The sequence below is a fragment of the Bubalus kerabau genome, chromosome 21, assembly GCF_029407905.1.
Source record: "Bubalus kerabau isolate K-KA32 ecotype Philippines breed swamp buffalo chromosome 21, PCC_UOA_SB_1v2, whole genome shotgun sequence".
Taxonomy (NCBI): domain Eukaryota; kingdom Metazoa; phylum Chordata; class Mammalia; order Artiodactyla; family Bovidae; genus Bubalus; species Bubalus kerabau.
The window spans coordinates 35731072-35750340 of record NC_073644.1 but is presented as its reverse complement, the minus strand read 5'-3'; the positions used below and the strand labels follow the sequence as shown (position 1 = coordinate 35750340).

Below are 19269 nucleotides of genomic sequence, written 5' to 3'. Positions count from 1 at the left end.
GTCCTTCCAATGAATTTTCAGGGTTGATTTCCTTTAGGACTGACTGACTGGACTGACCGCAGACTTTCTCTCTACACTTGCAGTCCAAGGGACTCTCAAGAGTTTTCTCTAGCACCACAGTTTAAAAGCATCAATTCTTCAGTCTCCTTTCTTTATTTTGAAAGGGATGCATTTAAGATCTTACACTGCTTAAGTAGTTAATATGAAAAGCAATATCCAAGTCATTTGCATTTATTTTTGGAAAACAATCCAACTGTTTGGGAGTCCCCTCATATAAGTTTCTCTCTTTCCTTTGGGCTGGGGCGGTGGGGGGGGGGTGGGCATTTCTCTATTAGCCTTGTGTTAACAGCGCTCTGGGCTACAGCTGGTCACTAAGTGAGTAACTCACTCCCATGTAAGCAGGTTTGGGCTGTTTTGCTGTTGAATCGCCCCATTATTCTGTTTGATTGACTGGGTGATATATATATATATATATATATATTCTGTTGAGAAATTGTATCAAAGCAATGACTGAAACACAGGGAGTATTTAGAACAAGTAAATTGACTTAAATGATGCACTTTTCTCTCTAAAAGGTGTCTAAGTGTAGAAAGTCTGCAGTGACATTACGGAGGCACACATGGTGATCAGAGCATCTTTAGTCATGACTGTTTATTCCCCGATGTACACATTAATCATGTACAGAATCACCTTTAATCTTATTGCCCCTCCCCCACAACCAATATTCTTTTTTTTTTTTTTTTTTTTTTTTTTACTGTTTATACATACTGGAACATAATGTACACAGAACTTTTGTTGTCATGTTAAATTCTGTCAGGCATTTTTCTAGGTGATAATATTCCATCTGGTTATTTCATGACTCATCTTTTCTATTGTAGACGTCTTTCCATTTTCAGAAAATTTTTAGTTGTGGTAAAATAAAATAAACATATGTGGTAAATAACATAAAGTTTACCATCTTAACCATTGTTAGGAGTGCAGTTAAGTGTGTTTAAGTACATTCACATCGGTGTGCAGCCCATCTTTAGAACTCGTTTCATCTTGCAAAACTGAAACTTCATATCCCTTAAACAACAGCAGCTCGTTCTCTCCAACCCCCAGGCCTTAGCAACCACCCTTCTACTTCCTGTCTCTAATTTGACTGCTCTAGGTATCCTGTGTGAAATCAGACAGTACTTTTCATAACTGGTTTATTTCGGTTGGCATAGTGTCCTGAAGGTTCATCCATATTGCAGCGTGTGTCCGAATTTACTTCTTTTTAAGGTCAAATAGTATTTCATTGTTTATATACACCACATTTTGCTCATCTGTTCATCCATCAGTGGACACTCAGGTTGCTTCCACCTTTGGTTATCGGTGAATAATGCTGCTAGAATATGGGCATACAAAAATCTATTTGAGTTCCTGGTTTCAGTTCTTTTGCGTGCATACCCGTGTGAAATTGTTGGGTCACGTGGTAATTCTGTTTTGATTTTGTGTGTGTGGAGCTGTGATACTGATTTCTGTGGTGGCCGCATCATTTTACATCGCCGCTCAGTGCACAGTGGTTCTCATTTCTCCATGTTCTTCAACATTTGTATCAGTATGTTTTCTTTTATTTTGATAGTGTCCATTTTAACAGGTGTGATGTGATATCTCGTCGTGGCTTTCACCGGTATTTCCCTAATGATTAGTGGTGGTGAGCAACTTGTCATGTGCTTATTAGTCACTTGTATATCATTTTGGAGAAATATCAATTCATGTCCTTGACTCACTTTTTAATCAGGTTGTTCACTATTTTTGTTGAGTTGTAGACGTTCTTTATTTAGTCTGGATGTTAACCCTTTGTCGGGTGTGATTTGCAAATATTTTCTGCCATTCCGTAGGTTACCTTTTCACTTTGTTGATTGTGTCTCTTGGCACAGAAATCATTGCCAAATCCAGCGTCATGAAGTTTTTTCTCTATATAGACAGTTACTTTTTCCACCCAGGTTTTTCTTATTCTGGATAATGCTGCAGTGAATGACTTCATGGACTTAGCTTTTTTTCTTCTGTTGGCATTATTTTACTTTACTTGTAGAAATACAAGTGAAACGCTGAATCAGTTTCATCTCCTTAAAGCCTGTGTTTGAAAATACTGGTCAAAGCAGAGGCTATCACTGATCCTGTTAGCAAACATTGTGTCTCTGAAGGATGGTTTGAGGCTTCTAGAGAAGCACTTAGTGATGCCTTGATGGGTGATTGTTTGACCCCTATGATCCTCTGGGACTGATTTTGAAAACAGCATGGGTCACAGAAAAGGCACGGGCCTTTTAAGAGCAGTCGGGGTAAGGGGTTGAATTTAGGTGACTGTTTCTTCAGTCTTCAGGTTTGAGGGTGACTGCCATGGGCTGATGAAGTTCAGATGGACCCATATTTCCTTGATAATACACAAAGTCCAGCCTCCCCACTCATTTGAAGGGGAGAAAAGTAATTTTGGAGGATTCTAAGAACGTAACATTATATGAATACAAGACATTTTCAGAAAAATCAGTCTTAACTCCAGCCATTTGCCACCATGTTTAGGGGATAAAATTACATTTGAAAAAGCATATTCGGTTAGTTATAGGTATTTAATGGAAGGATATTCCTTTGAGAATCAAATATGTATATTACCTCCCACTGTATTTTAAGAAACAGTCTTCATCAATCCAATTTTTAATATGTTGGAGAAACTTTGTTGTTTTTGAATTTCCATGGCAATGTTCATAAATTTAGAAACAGAATATCCACTGCATCTTTGTGTTTTTAACAGTTTTCCCACCTTTGGGAGAGACTTCAGACAGAAAATTTTAAGTCATTTTATTACTGATGGTTCATATTCAAAAAGCAAACTATGACAGTGATTATTAGAATCCTTCTCATCAAACAATTCCAAAAGACATCACCTTTGGGGAGTGTTTTTATGCTTTTTTAAGTTTTTATTTTGAAAAATAGCCTATAGCTTCCAAAGTATATAAAATAGTTTAATCAATTCCCATCTTCCAATCAGGCAGCATTAATCAAGTCATGGGAAATCATGTTTTATGTATACTTCTGCTGACTTTTAATTCTCCTACCTCAAATTATTTTTGAAACAAATCTCAGCCGTCATTTCATCTGTAAATGCTTTTATATACATCTCTTAAAAAGTCCTTAAAATGTAGGAATAATACCATTTTCATACCTAAAAAATTAATACTGATTCACTAATAGCATCGAATACATATCAGTGATCATTTATCTGATTTATTTTTTTTGAATTTTCCTTTTTTCATAAGGAAAAACTTTCCATATAGTAAAGAATATGTAAATATCACAGTGTTAACTACTTACATCCAGATAACAGATATTTCTAACATCGCAGCATCCTTCCTCGGGCTCTTTCTCAGTCAGTACCCCCTCAAAGGTACCGCTGTTGTGCAATCTGTCATCATTAGTGGTCAGAATAGTGATTTTGAACTTCACGTAAGTGGAATCACTCAGTATACACTCCTGTATATCTGACTTCCTTCACTCTGCATCTATGAGATTAATTCATGTTTTTACCTTCAGCACTAGTTTGTTTTCACAGCTGTGAACTATTTCGTCCACTGCTGCGATTATTTGATCCATTCTGCTGTTCATGGGCATTTGAATTGTTTCCAGTTTGAGGCTGCTAAGAATAATACTATTAAAAAACCATACATGTCTTTTGGGAGCATAATAATGCAATTCTGTTGTACTTGTATACTTAGGAGTGAACTTACTGAGTCATAGATAGGCCTGTGGTTAGTAGATCAGAAATGTGGATGGGGGTGGGGGGAGGAAGTGTGGATGGGGTTTAGTAGAGTAGGCATATCACTTTAGTAAATACTGCTAGGCAGTGTTTTAGAGTCCAGAGACTCCACATCCTCATTAACACACGGTATTATTACCAGTCCTTACAAGTGTGGCCAGTCTGATAAGCATATACTGGTATCTCGTTTTGGTTTTCGGAGAGGGCAATGGCAGCCCACTCCAGTACTCTTGCTTGGAAAATCCCATGGACGGAGAAGGCTGGTAGGCTGCAGTCCATGGGGTCACTAAGAGTCAGACACGACTGAGCGACTTCACTGAGCGACTTCACTTTCACTTTTCACTTTCACACATTGGAAAAGGAAATGGCAACCCACTCCAGTACTCTTGCCTGGAGAATCCCAGGGACGCGGGAGCCTGGTGGGGTGCAGTCCATGGGGTTGCACAGAGTCGGACACAACTGAAGCGACGCAGCAGCAGCATTTTGGTTTTAATTTGTGTTTCTCTGGTAATGAGTGCTTTTCAACACTTTTTAATATATGTATTAACTTTTGGATATCCTCTCTTGTGAAGTGCCTGTCCAAGACTTCTGCCCTTTTTTTTTTTTTTAAACTGGGTTGCCAGTCATTTTTTTTTAAACTAGTTCATGGATGTTCTTTATGTGGTCTCAAGATGAGCTGTTTGTTGAATATGTGTATTTGCCTTTTTCAGTCTCCTGTGAGTGACCAGAGATTCTCAATTTTAATTCAGTTCTGTTATTGGGTAATGTAAATCTACAGCTTTGTTGGTCTTTCAGATTTGATTTGGCCATTCTAAGTATTTTGCTTTTCCATGTATATTTTTAGTTTAGTTATGGAGCACTTTTTATCTCCATGTAGATTCTAGAATCAACTTTTCAACACACCCTCCCCTGGGATTTTGCTTGAGATTGTATTGGAGCCGCAGTTCAGTTTAAGAGAAAGTATTGCTGCTGCTGCTAAGTTGCCTCAGTCGTGTCCGACTCTGTGCGACCCCATAGACGGCAGCCCACCAGGCTCCCCCGTCCCTGGGATTCTCCAGGCAAGAACACTGGAGTGGGTTGCCATTTCCTTCTCCAATGCATGAAAGGGAAAAGTGAAAGGGAAGTCGCTCAGTCGTATCCAACTCTGTGCAACCCCATAGACAGCAGCCTACCAGGCTCCTCCATCCATGGGATTTTCCAGGCAACAGTACTGGAGTGGGGTGCTATTGCCTTCTCTGGAGAAGGTACTATCTCTTCAATTATGAGTCTTCCAATCCGTAAGAATTGGATGTCTCTTTATTTATATTAGTGTTTCACAACTAGGGTTGATTTTGTCCCGATATTACATTTGGCAATCTAGAGACATTTTGTTGTCAGAGCCTTTGGGGGTGGTGTGTGTAGAGGGAGGCAGTGGCTTGTACTCCTGTCATCTTGTAGGTAGAGGACAGAGATGCTGCTCAATATTCTACAATGCATAGTACAGCAGCTCCCCAACAAAATTATCTGGCCCCAAATGTTAAGAGTGCCACTGTTGCAAAATGTTGACTTAGATTTTTCGTTTTCTTTATTGTTGTGAGTTTTTGGCATAGCAGTGTTGTGCATGTTGGGTAGAGTTATCCTTAACTATTAATATTCTGGTGCTATTGTGATTGATAATTTTTTAGGTTTCGTTTTGTAATTGTTGCTAGTGTATGTGTGGATATAGATGAAAAAGATGTGGGTTCTATCCCTGGGTCAGGAAGATCCCTTGGAGTGGAAAATGGCAACCCATTCCAGTATTCTTGCCTGGAAAATTCCATGGACAGAAGAGCCTGGTGGGCTATGGTCCATGGGGTTGCAAGGAGTTGGACACGACTAGGCATGCACACGAATTTGTATTTGTGGTTTTATATGTCTCTTACGTCCCAGTTGTTTTATATGTAATTTACAAGCTCCCTTGCAGCTCTCTCCTCCTCACACTTTTTTATTGTTGTTGTAGAAACGAGCACCTTTCCTTCTTTGCCACCAGCATTGTGTTGAAGTGATGATCCTTGCACTCTTTGAGAACATTTCCAAGTCTCCAAACTGAATCAGTTTTATGTAGAAACACATGTAGGGGCCAAGATTGATTTAGAGGAGCTCAATTAATACATGATCACCTGGATCATGTTGAGTTAAAGAAAATCAGGTGAATGCAACAAGGGACTCTTGTTAGATGAAGTGCATACAGCACCAGGCTAAGGGCAGCAGGAAGATTCCTGCTTCTCGATCAGTTCATTATCAAGTGGCTAATGCACCTCGGTGCCCTGGGGTTTATGGAGATAGTACCTCAAGGAGGGAAAAATGTTTCTCTTGGGCTGATTTGTCACTTAAATGAGAAGAGGGTATGTGAAGTACTAAGGGCTTGGCCAGGGCACCATGAATCATTAATAGCCTTGGCTCCCAGAAACCTAATTTTAGTCCAGAACAAGAAGCAAATGTAGCAGTAGCAACACTAGGCTCTTGATTAGCTTCTTTGGTTTCTCTCATGGACAGTGGCTGATGTGTAAGCAGGGAGCAGGCAAGGATGGGGGAAGCCGGGCTGCTCAACTCTTGATTGAAGTGTGTCTGTTTCTGAAAGGCGGAGCTCTTGCATTGAATCACTGATTTGTCTTTGTTGGTTGCCCACTGTGTGTAAGGCATGACGATGAGGGGGACAAGGCAGAAAATAGCATTCTGGAGAGGACCCTGATTACACAATCCAGATTATAATACTGCGAGATGGGAGTCTGTCATGACATGTTAGGGGAGAGCCGTGGAGTGGAAAACTGACCTCTGACCTGGCTGGTGCAGAGTTGGGAGGATGCAGCCTGCCCTGCATGCTCGGGAGGTGTGTTACAGCTGGTTCTTGGCTGTGAGTGCTGGTGTGGGATTCTTCACCCATCACTCAGGTCAGGTCAGGTCAGTCGCTCAGTAATGTCCGACTCTGCGACCCTATGAATCGCAGCACGCCAGGCCTCCCTGTCCATCACCAACTCCCGGAGTTCACTCAGACTCACGTCCATCGAGTCAGTGATGCCATCCAGCCATCTCATCCTCTGTCATCCCCTTCGCCTCCTGCCCCTAATCCTTCTCAGCATCAGAGTCTTTTCCAATGAGTCAACTCTTCGCATGAGGTGGCCAAAGTACTGGAGTTTCAGCTTCAGCATCATTCCCTCCAAAGAAATCCCAGGGCTGATCTCCTTCAGAATGGACTGGTTGGATCTCCTCGAAGTCCAAGGGACTCTCCAGAGTCTTCTCCAGCACCCCAGTTCAAAAGCATCAATTCTTCAGCACTCAGTTTTCTTCACAGTCCAATTCTCACATCCATACATGACCACTGGGAAAACCATAGCCTTGACTAGGTGGACCTTTGTTGGCAAAGTAATGTCTCTGCTTTTGAATATGCTATCTAGGTTGGTCATAACTTTTCTTCCAAGGAGTAAGCGTCTTTTAATTTCATGGCTGCAGTCACCATCTGCAGTGATTTTGGAGCCAAAAAAAAAAAAAAACAAAGTCTGACACTGTTTCCACTGTTTCCCCATCTATTTCCCATGAAGTGATGGGACCAGATGCCATGATCTTCGTTTTCTGAATGTTGAGCTTTAGGCCAACTTTTTCACTCTCCTCTTTCACTTTCATCAAGAGGCTTTTGAGTTCCTCTTCACTTTCTGCCATAAGGGTGGTGTCATCTGCATATCTGAGGTTATTGATATTTCTCCCGGCAGTCGTGATTCCAGCTTGTGCTTCTTCCAGCCCAGTGTTTCTCATGATGTACTCTGCATATAAGTTAAATAAGCAGGGTGACAATGTACAGCCTTGACGTACTCCTTTTCCTATTTGGAACCAGTCTGTTCCATGTCCAGTTCTAACTGATGCTAAGTCACTTCAGTCATATCCGACTCTGTGAGACCCCATAGACAGCAGACCAACAAGCTCCCCCATCCCTGGGATTCTCCAGGCAAGAACACTGGAGTGGGTTGCCATTTCCTTCTCCAGTGCATGAAAGTGAAAAGTGAAAGTGAAGTCTCTCAGTCGTGTCCGACCCTCCGCGACCCCATGGACTGCAGCCTTCCAGGCTCCTCCATCCATGGGATTTTCCAAGCAAAAGTACTGGAGTGGGTTGCCATTTTATCCATCTAAATGGGCACACTTTTCCTCCCATACACACACACACACACAGAAGTTGCTCAGTCATGTCCAACTCTTTGCGACCCCATGGATTGTAGCCCACCAGGCTCCTCAGTCCATGGGATTTTCCAGGCATGAATACTGGAGTGGGTTGCCATTTCCTTCCTACCCCCAAACACACACATGGTTACATAGGACATAGACTAAATTTCCTACAGGGGATTGTCTAAATACATTGTTTGTGCCTTTGTTTATAATAAGTATTATTATTATTTGTTATTATTTACATAATAACAAAAGCCAGGACCATTATTTTTAAGAAGGCTGTTACAATTTGCTTTCCTTTTTAGTGCCATTTACAGAGATTTGGATTTCTGTACTAGTTTGATCTGGCTGTATATGTATAAAATTGGGATAATGACTGTATCTTACAGCAGGGTGGTGACTGGCTCCATGAGGCATTCTAAAAGTTCTTTGCATGGTATAAGTGAGTTTGGCTTGTTATAAAACCTTTTGATCTACTCTGAAAATAATATTTTATGTGTGCTAACTTTTGAGCATGTTTTGCATTTTAAAAGCAAATATTAATGTCAAATGATATCACTTGTATGTGGAATCTAAAAAAGCAATACAAATGAGCTTATTTACAGAACAGAAATAGACTCACAGATATAGGAAACAAATTTATGGTTACCAAAGAGGAAAATGAACGGGGGGGGGAGGTGAGGGGGGTGGGGTGGGGTGGTGGATAAATTACAAATTTGGGATTAACATACATACTGCTATATATAAAATAGATAAACAAGGATCTACTGTATATAGCACAGGGAACTATATTCAGTGCCTTGTGATAACTTACAGTGGAAAAGAATCTGAAAATGTATGTGGAACTGAACCACTTTGCTCTGTACCTGAAACATTGTAAATCAACTGTACTTCAGTTTTTAAAATATAGAGAAATTAAAAAAATAATAATAAATGTTAATAATCTTCCTTTGGCCACATTTTTCCAGATATCAGATTGATTTACTAAAGCAACATCTATTATAATATGACCTTGTTCTCCTTGCTTTGAAGAGTCAGATGAGAGGGAGGTTCTGTCCTGATAGATCTGTGAACTTCTGTGCCTTTTTAATTTTACTCTTGGGGTAATTAAATCGACTTGAAGACCTTAACAACTTACATTAAATAATTATTAGGAGTCTGCTGTGATCCTGGTATATCAAATGTTTTTAAAATTTTTACAAGAAAGTAATTTTAATTTTACTTTGTTTTCTTAACAGAAATCATAGCCCGTTAATGAGTTTTGGAGCCAGCTTTGTCAGTTTTTTGGTAAGTTGATGTGGGAAGAGGTTGTGGTGGGAAGGAAGCAAACACATAATGTCTGTCTTTTAATGGTTACTGGCTGTATAGATACACTCTTGTGGAAAATCTTTTGCAGTTTAAACTGGAATATAACTTTTGTCTATACACCAACACGTATGAGATCAGTTCAGTTCAGTCGCTTAGTTGTGTCCAACTCTTTGTGACCCCATGAATCGCAGCATGCCAGGTCTCCCTGTCCATCACCAACTCCCAGAGTTCACTCAGACTCACATCCATCGAGTCAGTGATGCCATCCAGCCATCTCATCCTCTGTCGTCCCCTTCTCCTCCTGCCCCCAATCCCTCCCAGCATCAGAGTCTTTTCCAATCAGTCAACCTTCATATGAGGTGGCCAAAGTACTGGAGTTTCAGTTTTAGCATCATTCCCTCCAAAGAACACCCAGGACTGATCTCATTTAGAATAGACTGGTTGGATCTCCTTGCAGTCCAAGGCACTCGCAAAAGTCTTCTCCAACACCACAGTTGAAAAGCATCAATTCTTCGGCGCTCAGCCTTCTTCACAGTCCAACTCTCACATCCATACATGACTACTGGAAAAACCATAGCCTTGACTAGACGAACCTTTGTTGGCAAAGTAATGTCTCTGCTTTTGAATATGCTATCTAGGTTGGTCATAACTTTTCTTCCAAGGAGTAAGCGTCTTTTAGTTTCATGGCGGCAATCACCATCTGCAGTGATTTTGGAGCCGAAAAAAATAAAGCCTGACACTGTTTCCCCATCTATTTCCCATGAAGTGATGGGACCAGATGCCATGATCTTAGTTTTCTGAATGTTGAGCTTTAAGCAAAATTTTTCACTCTCTCTTTCACTTTCATCAAGAGGCTTTTTAGTTCCTCTTCACTTTCTGCCATAAGGGTGGTGTCATCTGCGTATCTGAGGTTACTGATATTTCTCCCACCAATCTTGATTCCAGCTTGTGTTTCTTCCAGCCCAGCATTTCTCATGATGTACTCTGCATATAAGTTAAGTAAGCAGGGTGACAATATACAGCCTTGATGTACTCCTTTCCCAGTTTGGAACCAGTCATGTCCAGTTCCATGTCCAGTTCTATCCTTCCTTAATTTAAAAAATTAAATGCTTATATTTTCTAGAGTATTATATTTTTTCCAAGCAAAATCGTTTTTAAAATAAAAATGTAATTGAAAGATCGGAGGTCTTCCCTGGTAGTTCACCTGGTAAAGAATCCACCTGCAATGCAGGAGACCTGGGTTCAGTCCCTGAGTTGGGAAGATCCCCTGGAGAAGGGAACGGCTACCCACTCCAGTATTCTAGCCTGAAAAATCCCATGGATGGAGGAGCCTGGCAGGCTACAGTTCATGGGGTCACAAAGAGTCGGACAGGACTGAGACACTTTCACTTCCCAAAAATTAAAAATGCATTAGAGTTGAAAAGAAAATAGTCAGACTTTGGATAATAAAAGTTTGAAAGTAAACTTTTATTAGGTTTATCAAAGGTTTATTAATTATTATTATTATTTATCAAAAGTTTAAAACTATTGAATAAATGTGGACTGGAAGACAAGTTAATTTAGCAGACTTAAAGTTTCTCAGTTTCTACTGGGGTTTTGAATGTTGTTAGTATTTAGGAATTGAGGGAATAGGTTGCAGTTAGGTTTTAAAGTAAATTGGGCAATGCAGAAAATTGACTGCTTTTATTTTTCAGAAATACTTATCATACAAACTACTTTCAAACATAATTTTAAGGAAAGTATCCTGTATAGAGGAGAAGGCAATGGCACCCCACTCCAGTACTTTTGCCTGGAAAATCCCATGGACGGAGGAGCCTGGTAGGCTGCAGTCCATGGGATGGCTAGAGTCAGAGACGACTGAGTGACTTCACTTTCACTTTTCACTTGCATGCATTGGAGAATTAGATGGCAACCCACTCCAGTGTTCTTGCCTGGAGAATCCCAGGGACAGCGGAGCCTGGTGGGCTGCCGTCTCTGGGGTCGCACAGAGTCGGACACGACTGAAGCGACTTAGCAGCAGCAGCAGCAGCATCCTGTATATAACTGCAAAAAAAAAAAAAAAAAAATCTTGAGTAGAGACTGAGAGAGGTAAAATGGAGAAAGCATTTAGATTCCAGACAGAAAAAGCTCACCAAAGGGGCATGTTGTCTGCAGCCTTGCAGCACCAGTGACAGGCACCAGACCAGCTTCTGGTGACATGGGTTTTCATTCGGGCTTCTTTATTCTTATTACCAGCTATACAATAAATCTTTTTAACAATTCTTAAGGCCTACTGTTAGCAACATAGTTTCAGATCTTAAGGAAAGTGGTACTGGGTAGGGGTCATAAATGGTACCCACCCATGTAGCAAGGAAGGATGCTAGGGAGACATGGCAGAAGGCTTGCTGGGTGGGAGGAGGTGGGTGGGGGAGGGAGCCTGTAGCAGGGAGGAAGGCTTGGGCAAAGGTGGCTAGTGTCTGGCTGGAATGGAAAAGTAGTCTAGAGTCATACAGAGAAGGCCTAGGATACCAGAGTGGGCAGGTTGCATGGGATGGAGGTGGAGAACTAGTCACAGTGAGTTCATCAAGTCCTTCCAAGAACCCGGTGTCCTGTCTCTGCCCCTGTAGCCCATTCATCTCAGAAATCTCAATTCTTCTGGGGGAAAATAGCAGGTTTTCAGCAAAGAAGTGATCATTTCTATCCCAATGTGGCCTGAAAAAGTCTACCAGGATTGGGTGCTCGGAAACAAGCTGTCTGTGGGAATTTTTCACTGGGAACAATAAGAAATGAGTTCTTTATAAATGAATCCATTGGAATTGCTGTCCCTGAAAAGACCGATAGTTTTCATAGAGTACCTGCTGGCTGATGTTTCATTAGCGTTTTGTGCTGTGCTTGATGGACCCAGGGATCCCATGCATGGGTAGAAAGTCTCTATTCTAGAAGCTGAAGTAAGTGGGCCAATCAGAAATTGTATACAGTAATTTTACTGTTACTGTGTTTAATAACAAAAACTTGTAGAAGAGTAATTGCAAGGACATGTGTTAAGCGTGTATTTTTTCATGCTGGTGTAATGGAGATATGTTCTTGCTTCATACTGAGATTATATTTTTTTCAATGAATAGTGTATGTGGTAGCATTCTGATTCTTTTACTAGGAATAAGTCATTTAGATGGCTTCCCCCCCCTCCCTCCTAGTTTGGAGTTGTATTGTGATAAATTGGCCTAAATTTTCAGACACTTACGATTCATTCATTCTTTCCTTATTTCTTTCTTTGGAAGAATGCCATGATGACATTTGAGGAAGAAAAAATGCAGTTGGCGTGTGATGACTTAAAAACGACAGAAAAGCTGTGTGAAAGTGAAGAGGCTGGAGTAATTGAAACAATCAAGAATAAAATTAAGAAGAATGTAAGTACTATGTCTTTAGATTATGAACTATGTGCCTCTTACTTAGAACATTCTTCATTTACTTGGTTTTTGGTGGTTAGAATATGACTGAAGCACTGAGTGAGTCTTACAGCTTTTGATTATGTAAAGCATATTCTTTTTTTTTTTTAATGTGGACCATTTAAAAAGTCTTCATTGAATCTGCCACAACATTGCCTCGGCTTTATGCTTTGGTTTCTTGGCCCCAAGGCATGTGGGATCCTAGCTCTCCAACCAGGGATCGAACCCACAGCCCCTGCATTGGAAGGTGAAGTCCCAACCACTGGACCACCAGGGAAGTTCCTAAAGCATGTTTCTTAAATCAGTAGACTCCCCCTTAGTCATTAGAACTTTTCAGTGCATGTTCTCCTGGTATTTTAACATTATCTCTTCCACAGTCGGCTGTGTGGCAAGGACGATTGTCATGCGGCTTTCATATATGTATTTCATATTTTGCACTTTGGCATAATTCAGGAATTTAGCTATTACCTCCTTTTCCCCAGGCCTTCCTGGTCTTGGGTAATAAAATAGTCACAATGACATCATAATCCACTCTTCCTGATTTTTTTTTTTTTCCTTTCAATTTTCCGTGCAAAAGCGCTAGACTTTAGAGAGGTGTCCTCGTACCCCTAATGTTTCTGGAGCACCCAGGGGTCTCACACATGCCACATGTTTAGCTGACAAACCAGTCTGTTAGTTTCAGACAGCAAAAGCCGCTTGTGTTTTCTGCTCCCTTATGTCGCTCCAGGTGGCTTCACCTCTGCTCTGGCTTATGAGGTCTCCCATGAGGAAGCCACAGATGGGCCCAGAGTACCGTTCCCTGAGTCTGCAGAAGGGCCAGAGTTCTCGATTCCTCTCTCCCCAAACTCTGTATCAGTCAGTGACCGAGTCTCTTTGCCTCTCTCTTGAATACGTCCTGAGTTCATCTCCTTCCCTTGCCGGTTTCCTATGCTGGCCACCGTCTCCACTTGCCTAAGACAACCCTCACTGGCGTTTCTGCCTCCAGTCCCGCTGTTCTCTGATTGGTTCTCCAAAGTGCAGTCACTGAGATGCAAATTACATGTTGCTGATTTCACTGTCCCCGCCCCCTCCCCATGACCACTGCCATCACACTAAAACCCAGGCTTCGTAACGTGGCTGACTTGGCATTGACTTTTCCTCTCTGTAGAATATTTGTATCCCTCTTGACCTGGTTCCTGTCTGTTCTTTAGTTCTTCCTTGATGTCATTTTCTCCAAAGACTCATATATTTAATCCCCAGGTCCTGTTAGTGTGTCTCCTACAGGTTCCCATAGTTCCCTGTACTTCATCCTTCAGCGCATTTACTCCATTATATGGTCATCAGCATGCCTTCATTAGACTGTAAGCTTATTTACATGTCTGTCCTCAGCATCTAGTACCATGCCCAGCACACAGGTTAATAATCAACATTAGTAATGGGTCCTTGCAATTTAAAAAGCATTATCACATGCAGAGTATCTCATTAGCCTTTCCAACAGCCCTGCAGAGTAGATGTTGTTATAAGCAAAGAAAACAGAGGCATCAATAGATTGACGTTTTCTTGAGCAAACAAAGTAACAGGTGCTGGAAGTAGGACCAGGAACAACAGGGACCATGGGTGAATTCTGCTAATCTAGAAAAAAGAGAAGCCAGCCACTTTGTCACATATACTCTGCATACTTTTGTCATGTTTGCAAAAAGCCTATCATTTCTCATATCATCGTGAAAGCATGTGAAAACTATTTAACCTGTTCTGTTCAAGTTTACCTTATGTTAAGAAGGCACTGTTCTATTTCAGAGTGAATTTTCTTCACTTAGCATTCATAAAACCAAAATCTTACTACAAAATAGGGCCTTAGGTAGTCACCTTTAGAGGGTATTGACTAAAATTTCAAGTTCAGTTTGTGATTCATTCAAAGCTAATTGTTAATTGAGGGTGTTTTCTCCTCAACTAACGTCATAATCAGGTTCCAACCCTCACATCTCAGTTGAATGCGCCAAAGGAATGAACTCTAATATGGGTCCTTCCTGAAGGCAGATGATTGTAAAGTGGCTTTTCACATTGTTTATCTGGGGTAGTGTTTTATACCTTTAGTAATTTTTTGTTGAATGAATAACTTTGTTGTTTTTGTTCCTGTTGTTCAGTTGCTAAGTCATGCACAGCTCTTTGTGAGCCCATGGACTGTAGCACGCCAGGCTCCTCCATCCTCCACTATCTCTGGGAGCTTACTCAAATTCGAGTTATTTGAGTTGGAGATGTTATCCAACTATCTCATCCTCTGCTGTGCCTTTTTCTTGTTGCCTTCAACCTTTCCCAGCATTAGAGTCTTTTCCAGTCAGTTGGCTCTTTGCATTAGGTAGCTAAAGTATTGGAACCTTGGCTTCAGCATCAGTCCTTCCAACGAACACCCAGGACTGATCTCCTTTAGGATGGACTGGTTGGATCTCCTCGCAGTCCAAGGGACTCGGAAGAGTCTTCTCCAACATCACAGTTCAAAAGCATCAATTCTTAGGCACTAAGCCTTCTTTATGGTCCAGATTTCACATCTGTGCATGACTCCTGGAAAAACTGTAGCTTTGGCTAGATGGACCTTTTGTCAGCAAAGTGATGTCTCTGCTTTTTAATAAACTGTCTAGGTTTTTAACTTATATATATACAACTTACATGATGTAATAAGTTTTTAACTTACGTTGTTTTGAAAAAGGTAAAACTCTAAAGTTTTGTGTGGGCTTTCATGTTTCCCATGAAGTGTTTCTATTATTGAGAATATTTGTCTTTGAGTTACAAGGCTCTTTGAGTTACAGCATTGTGTTCATAACAAAATAAAGCTAGACTTAATGGAGGAAGCTAGAACTCCCAGGCTCAGGGTGTAGTGTAAATTTGGTCTTGGATTTTAGTGACTACTGTTCCATACTTCCTATGTGAAGTTATTCTGCCCAGTAAAATAATAGTTTTTTTGAAAGAGTGTTGTTGTTCTTGGGTGTGATTTATCCGTGCGTACTTTCTTCCCACCAAACAGGTTGATGTCCGAAAATCTACCCCCTCTATGGTTGATCGGCTTCAGAGGCAGATAATCATAGCTGACTGTCAAGTTTACCTGGCTGTGCTCTCGTTTGTAAAGCAAGAATTGTCAGGTATGCTAAAGCATTGTTTTTAACAGTTTTTGATATTCAGTGGACACAATTGGTAATACCCCACACTTTTTTTTTTTTAGAACACCTTGTATTTCAGTCTTTGAAAACATGTGGCACCTGTTTGGGGCATGATTTTGATTTATTACTTGAGAAATTGATACCATGAGTGCTTAATGTGTATTTAATGGAATAGTTTTAGTTCCAAAATCTTTTTCATCCTCTTGTCTGCAGATAGTCTGTCATACTTAGAGATATTACCTGTGCCTTAGATAGAGTGATAAATTGATAGGTTTTTTTGGTGTGTGGGTGGGAATCAAGCTGTGATAATCACCCTTTAAAGTGAAATACAACCAGTTTGTTTCTCAGAAAATTGTTATTGAAAGCCTGAGTGTGTACTAAAGATTTCCTAACATACCTGAATGACTAACATTTTAACAACCCTTAATGAGGAGTATAAACTGATTCTTGTTTAGTTTGCCCAAGACAAATTTTGTACAAGGAATTTGTAGCTTTGATACCTTGAGTGGTATAGATTGGAATGGAGACTCTCAAGAGTTCACTGGAAGATTAACTTTGATACTACTTCTTCCTCTTATGTGGTTTTATATCTCTGTTGCTGATGGCAGATATCTGCCCCTTTGGTAGCTAGGGTCTACTTGAAAAAAATGAGTGTTCAATAAGGAAATCGACTATAAATCACAATGAGAAAAGCATTTTCTTCCAACCAAAGTAAAGAAGGGTTTGTTGCTGCTAAGTCATGACATGTGCTTTTCTTGATCTGGACTACTGACAGCCAATTTCCTTTTCTTTCTTCTCTGTCTCCATCTCATGCTTGAGGATGATTTGTTTCTCTTTGGCTCAAGTAAAAAGTAGGATTTAAATTTTATTGTGACCTCCTAAATGTGGACTTTCTAGAAATTATCTTTGTGGGCTTAAAAAAATATTCAGAACCTAAAAGTTGACAGCTCTTTTATTCAGTAGGAATAAGGCCTTTAAGCCGAGGAGACAGTGTCTCAAGTACTTCTGAGAAAACTGCTCCAAGGAGTTGAAGGAGGAGCCAGGTTATATAGAAGTTTTGCAACAAAGAGCAGGTAGTCTGAACATCAAAAAATGATTGTTGATTAAAGGAAACCAGATCACCCAAGTTAAGGGATTTAACGCTTTTCTATATATGAGAAGATGCAAGGGTCTGGGCTCACTGAAATCATTCTATTGATGTGCACCTCGCTATCTGGGGCCAGTATCCTGTTTTCACCTCCTGAGCTTCCTCAGGGCTCACTGTAGTGAGTGGCTGCGGTCTGATGACTGCTAGAGGGCAGGTATTCTTTCTTCCTGAGTTCCCTCAGGACTCACCAGCTTGCCATTTGTGGTGGGAGGCAGGGAGGCTGGGGAGGGGGACAGGTTCTTCCATGCCACCCGAGGAAGAAATCTGCACTGTTACCTGGAGGTGATGCTGCAGAACAGCCAAGTGTCTGAAGTACAGGTGTAATAGGGTTTAGCCAGGAGCACTCCAGTGGTGTCATAGAGACTGCCAGTCGTAGTTCAGGAATGCAGTAGAGGATTTGACACTGCACGTGGGATAAGTTGGATTCAGATGATGCTTGCATTTATTCATTCAGCTGATAATAGATGCTAATTGGAAAAGACCTTGATACTGGGAAAGAATGAAGGCAAAAGGAGAAGGGGTCAGCAGAGGATGAGATGGTTACATAGCATCACTGATTTGATGGACGTGAGTTTGTGCAAACTCCAGGAGATAGTGAAGGACAGGGAAGCTTGGGGTGCTGCAGTCAATGGGGTCGCAGAGACAGACACGACTTAGCAACTGAACAACAGCAAAGATGCTACACCCTCACTACTGCGTGATTGACTCTATTTAATGAACAAAATAATACATGGTTCTTGCCATCCAGACTAGTAAAGTGAAAGTGTTAGTCACTCGGTCGTGTCTGACTCTGTGCGACCCCATGGACAATAGTCACTAGGCTTCTCTGTCCATGGAATTCTCCAGGCAAGAATATTGGAGTGGGTAGCCATTCCCTTCTCTAGGGATCTTCCTGACCCAGGGATTGAACCAGGGTCTCCTGCATTGCAGGCAAATTCTGTACCATCTGAGCTACCCAGGGAGCCCCAAAACAGACCTCAAATAAGGAATTTAAGCCATGTGAAGAAAAACAAGTTGTCATGGTGGATAATAGTTTGTATTGTTTTTTTCAAGTCATTCTTCAATATCTTTATTATTAGTGTAGGAAAACTATTTCGAATGCTTATTTTTTTCATGTTTTTCTCCCCTTCTCTTTATAGCATATATAAAAGGTGGGTGGATCCTTAGGAAAGCCTGGAAGATTTACAATAAATGCTATCTGGACATCAACGCTCTTCAGGAGCTGTATCAGAAGAAGCTAAGAGAGGAACGTTTGACTTCTGACGCTGCAAATGATAACCACATTGTGGCTGAAGGGGTGTCTGAGGAGTCTCTGAACAGACTGAAAGGTGCTGTGAGCTTTGGATACGGCCTTTTTCACCTTTGCATATCCATGGTGCCCCCAAACCTGCTCAAAATCATCAACCTGCTGGGTTTTCCTGGAGACCGCCTGCAGGGGCTTTCTTCACTGATGTATGCAAGCGAAAGTAAGGACATGAAGGCCCCTTTAGCTACGTGAGTAGCTATATTGCAATGCTTTGGTAGATAATGTAGTTGAAAGTAAGTAAGCGACAATCAAAACCTTTATAGGAAACTGCAGGTAAAATCAATGCTTGGTTGGTTGACTGTTGCCATGCCTTTTATGTTTCAATGGATGCCAAGGACCATGTTTTGGTGATGTTTAGGAATTAACGTTGGGAAACAGGGAGAAGGAAATGGCAACCCACTCCACTATTCTTGCCTGGAGAATTCCACGGACAGAGGAGCCTGGCGGGCTACAGTCCATGGGGTCTCAAAGAGTCAGACATGAGCGAGTGACTAACTTTCTTTTGAAGAACAGAGCACTGTTCTTAAGTCTCATGAGTCCTGTATTTGATTTTTACTTACTCATTTTTTAATTTTTGTGGAAAGTCCCTCTTCTTCACCATTTTCTTTTTAAAATTTATTTATTTATTTTTTTTGATGAGTCCTGTATTTTGAACAGGCAAAATAATCATGATTTATAAGCATTTAAAAGCAGTAACCCTGACCAGTCACTGAGATTCATAATCCTGATTTTGGACTTCAGAGGATATAAATTTCATAAGGCTGTTCTGTGATTCTGAAATCTCTCTTCTTATATCCTCATGTTGGATAATTTTTCTTGATGACTCTAGTTGGTCCATTGGTCTCTTACTGTGGCCTGGACAGTCTGTGCTGTTCAACTAAATTGAGTTATATTATATTGTTCAGACTTAAATGATAATTATTTAAACAGAAAAATGTGAAGGAGCTTATATAACCATCCAGAGCAAGGATTTATCCATTTTATCATCAATTAAAAATGGTGTG

The 19269-nt window shown here is 40.8% G+C and overlaps 1 protein-coding gene across 1 annotated transcript in view; it reads left to right on the top strand.

The window, feature by feature from the left end:
* The window catches only part of TTC39C (tetratricopeptide repeat domain 39C), a 101950-nt gene that overhangs the window by 34627 nt on the left and 48054 nt on the right, over positions 1 to 19269 (top strand). Inside the window, exons 2-5 of the mRNA XM_055559707.1 lie at positions 9187 to 9235; positions 12514 to 12642; positions 15680 to 15794; positions 18099 to 18453. Of these exons, the coding sequence (XP_055415682.1) occupies positions 9187 to 9235; positions 12514 to 12642; positions 15680 to 15794; positions 18099 to 18453 (648 nt within the window). The remainder of the gene's footprint in view (positions 1 to 9186; positions 9236 to 12513; positions 12643 to 15679; positions 15795 to 18098; positions 18454 to 19269) is intronic.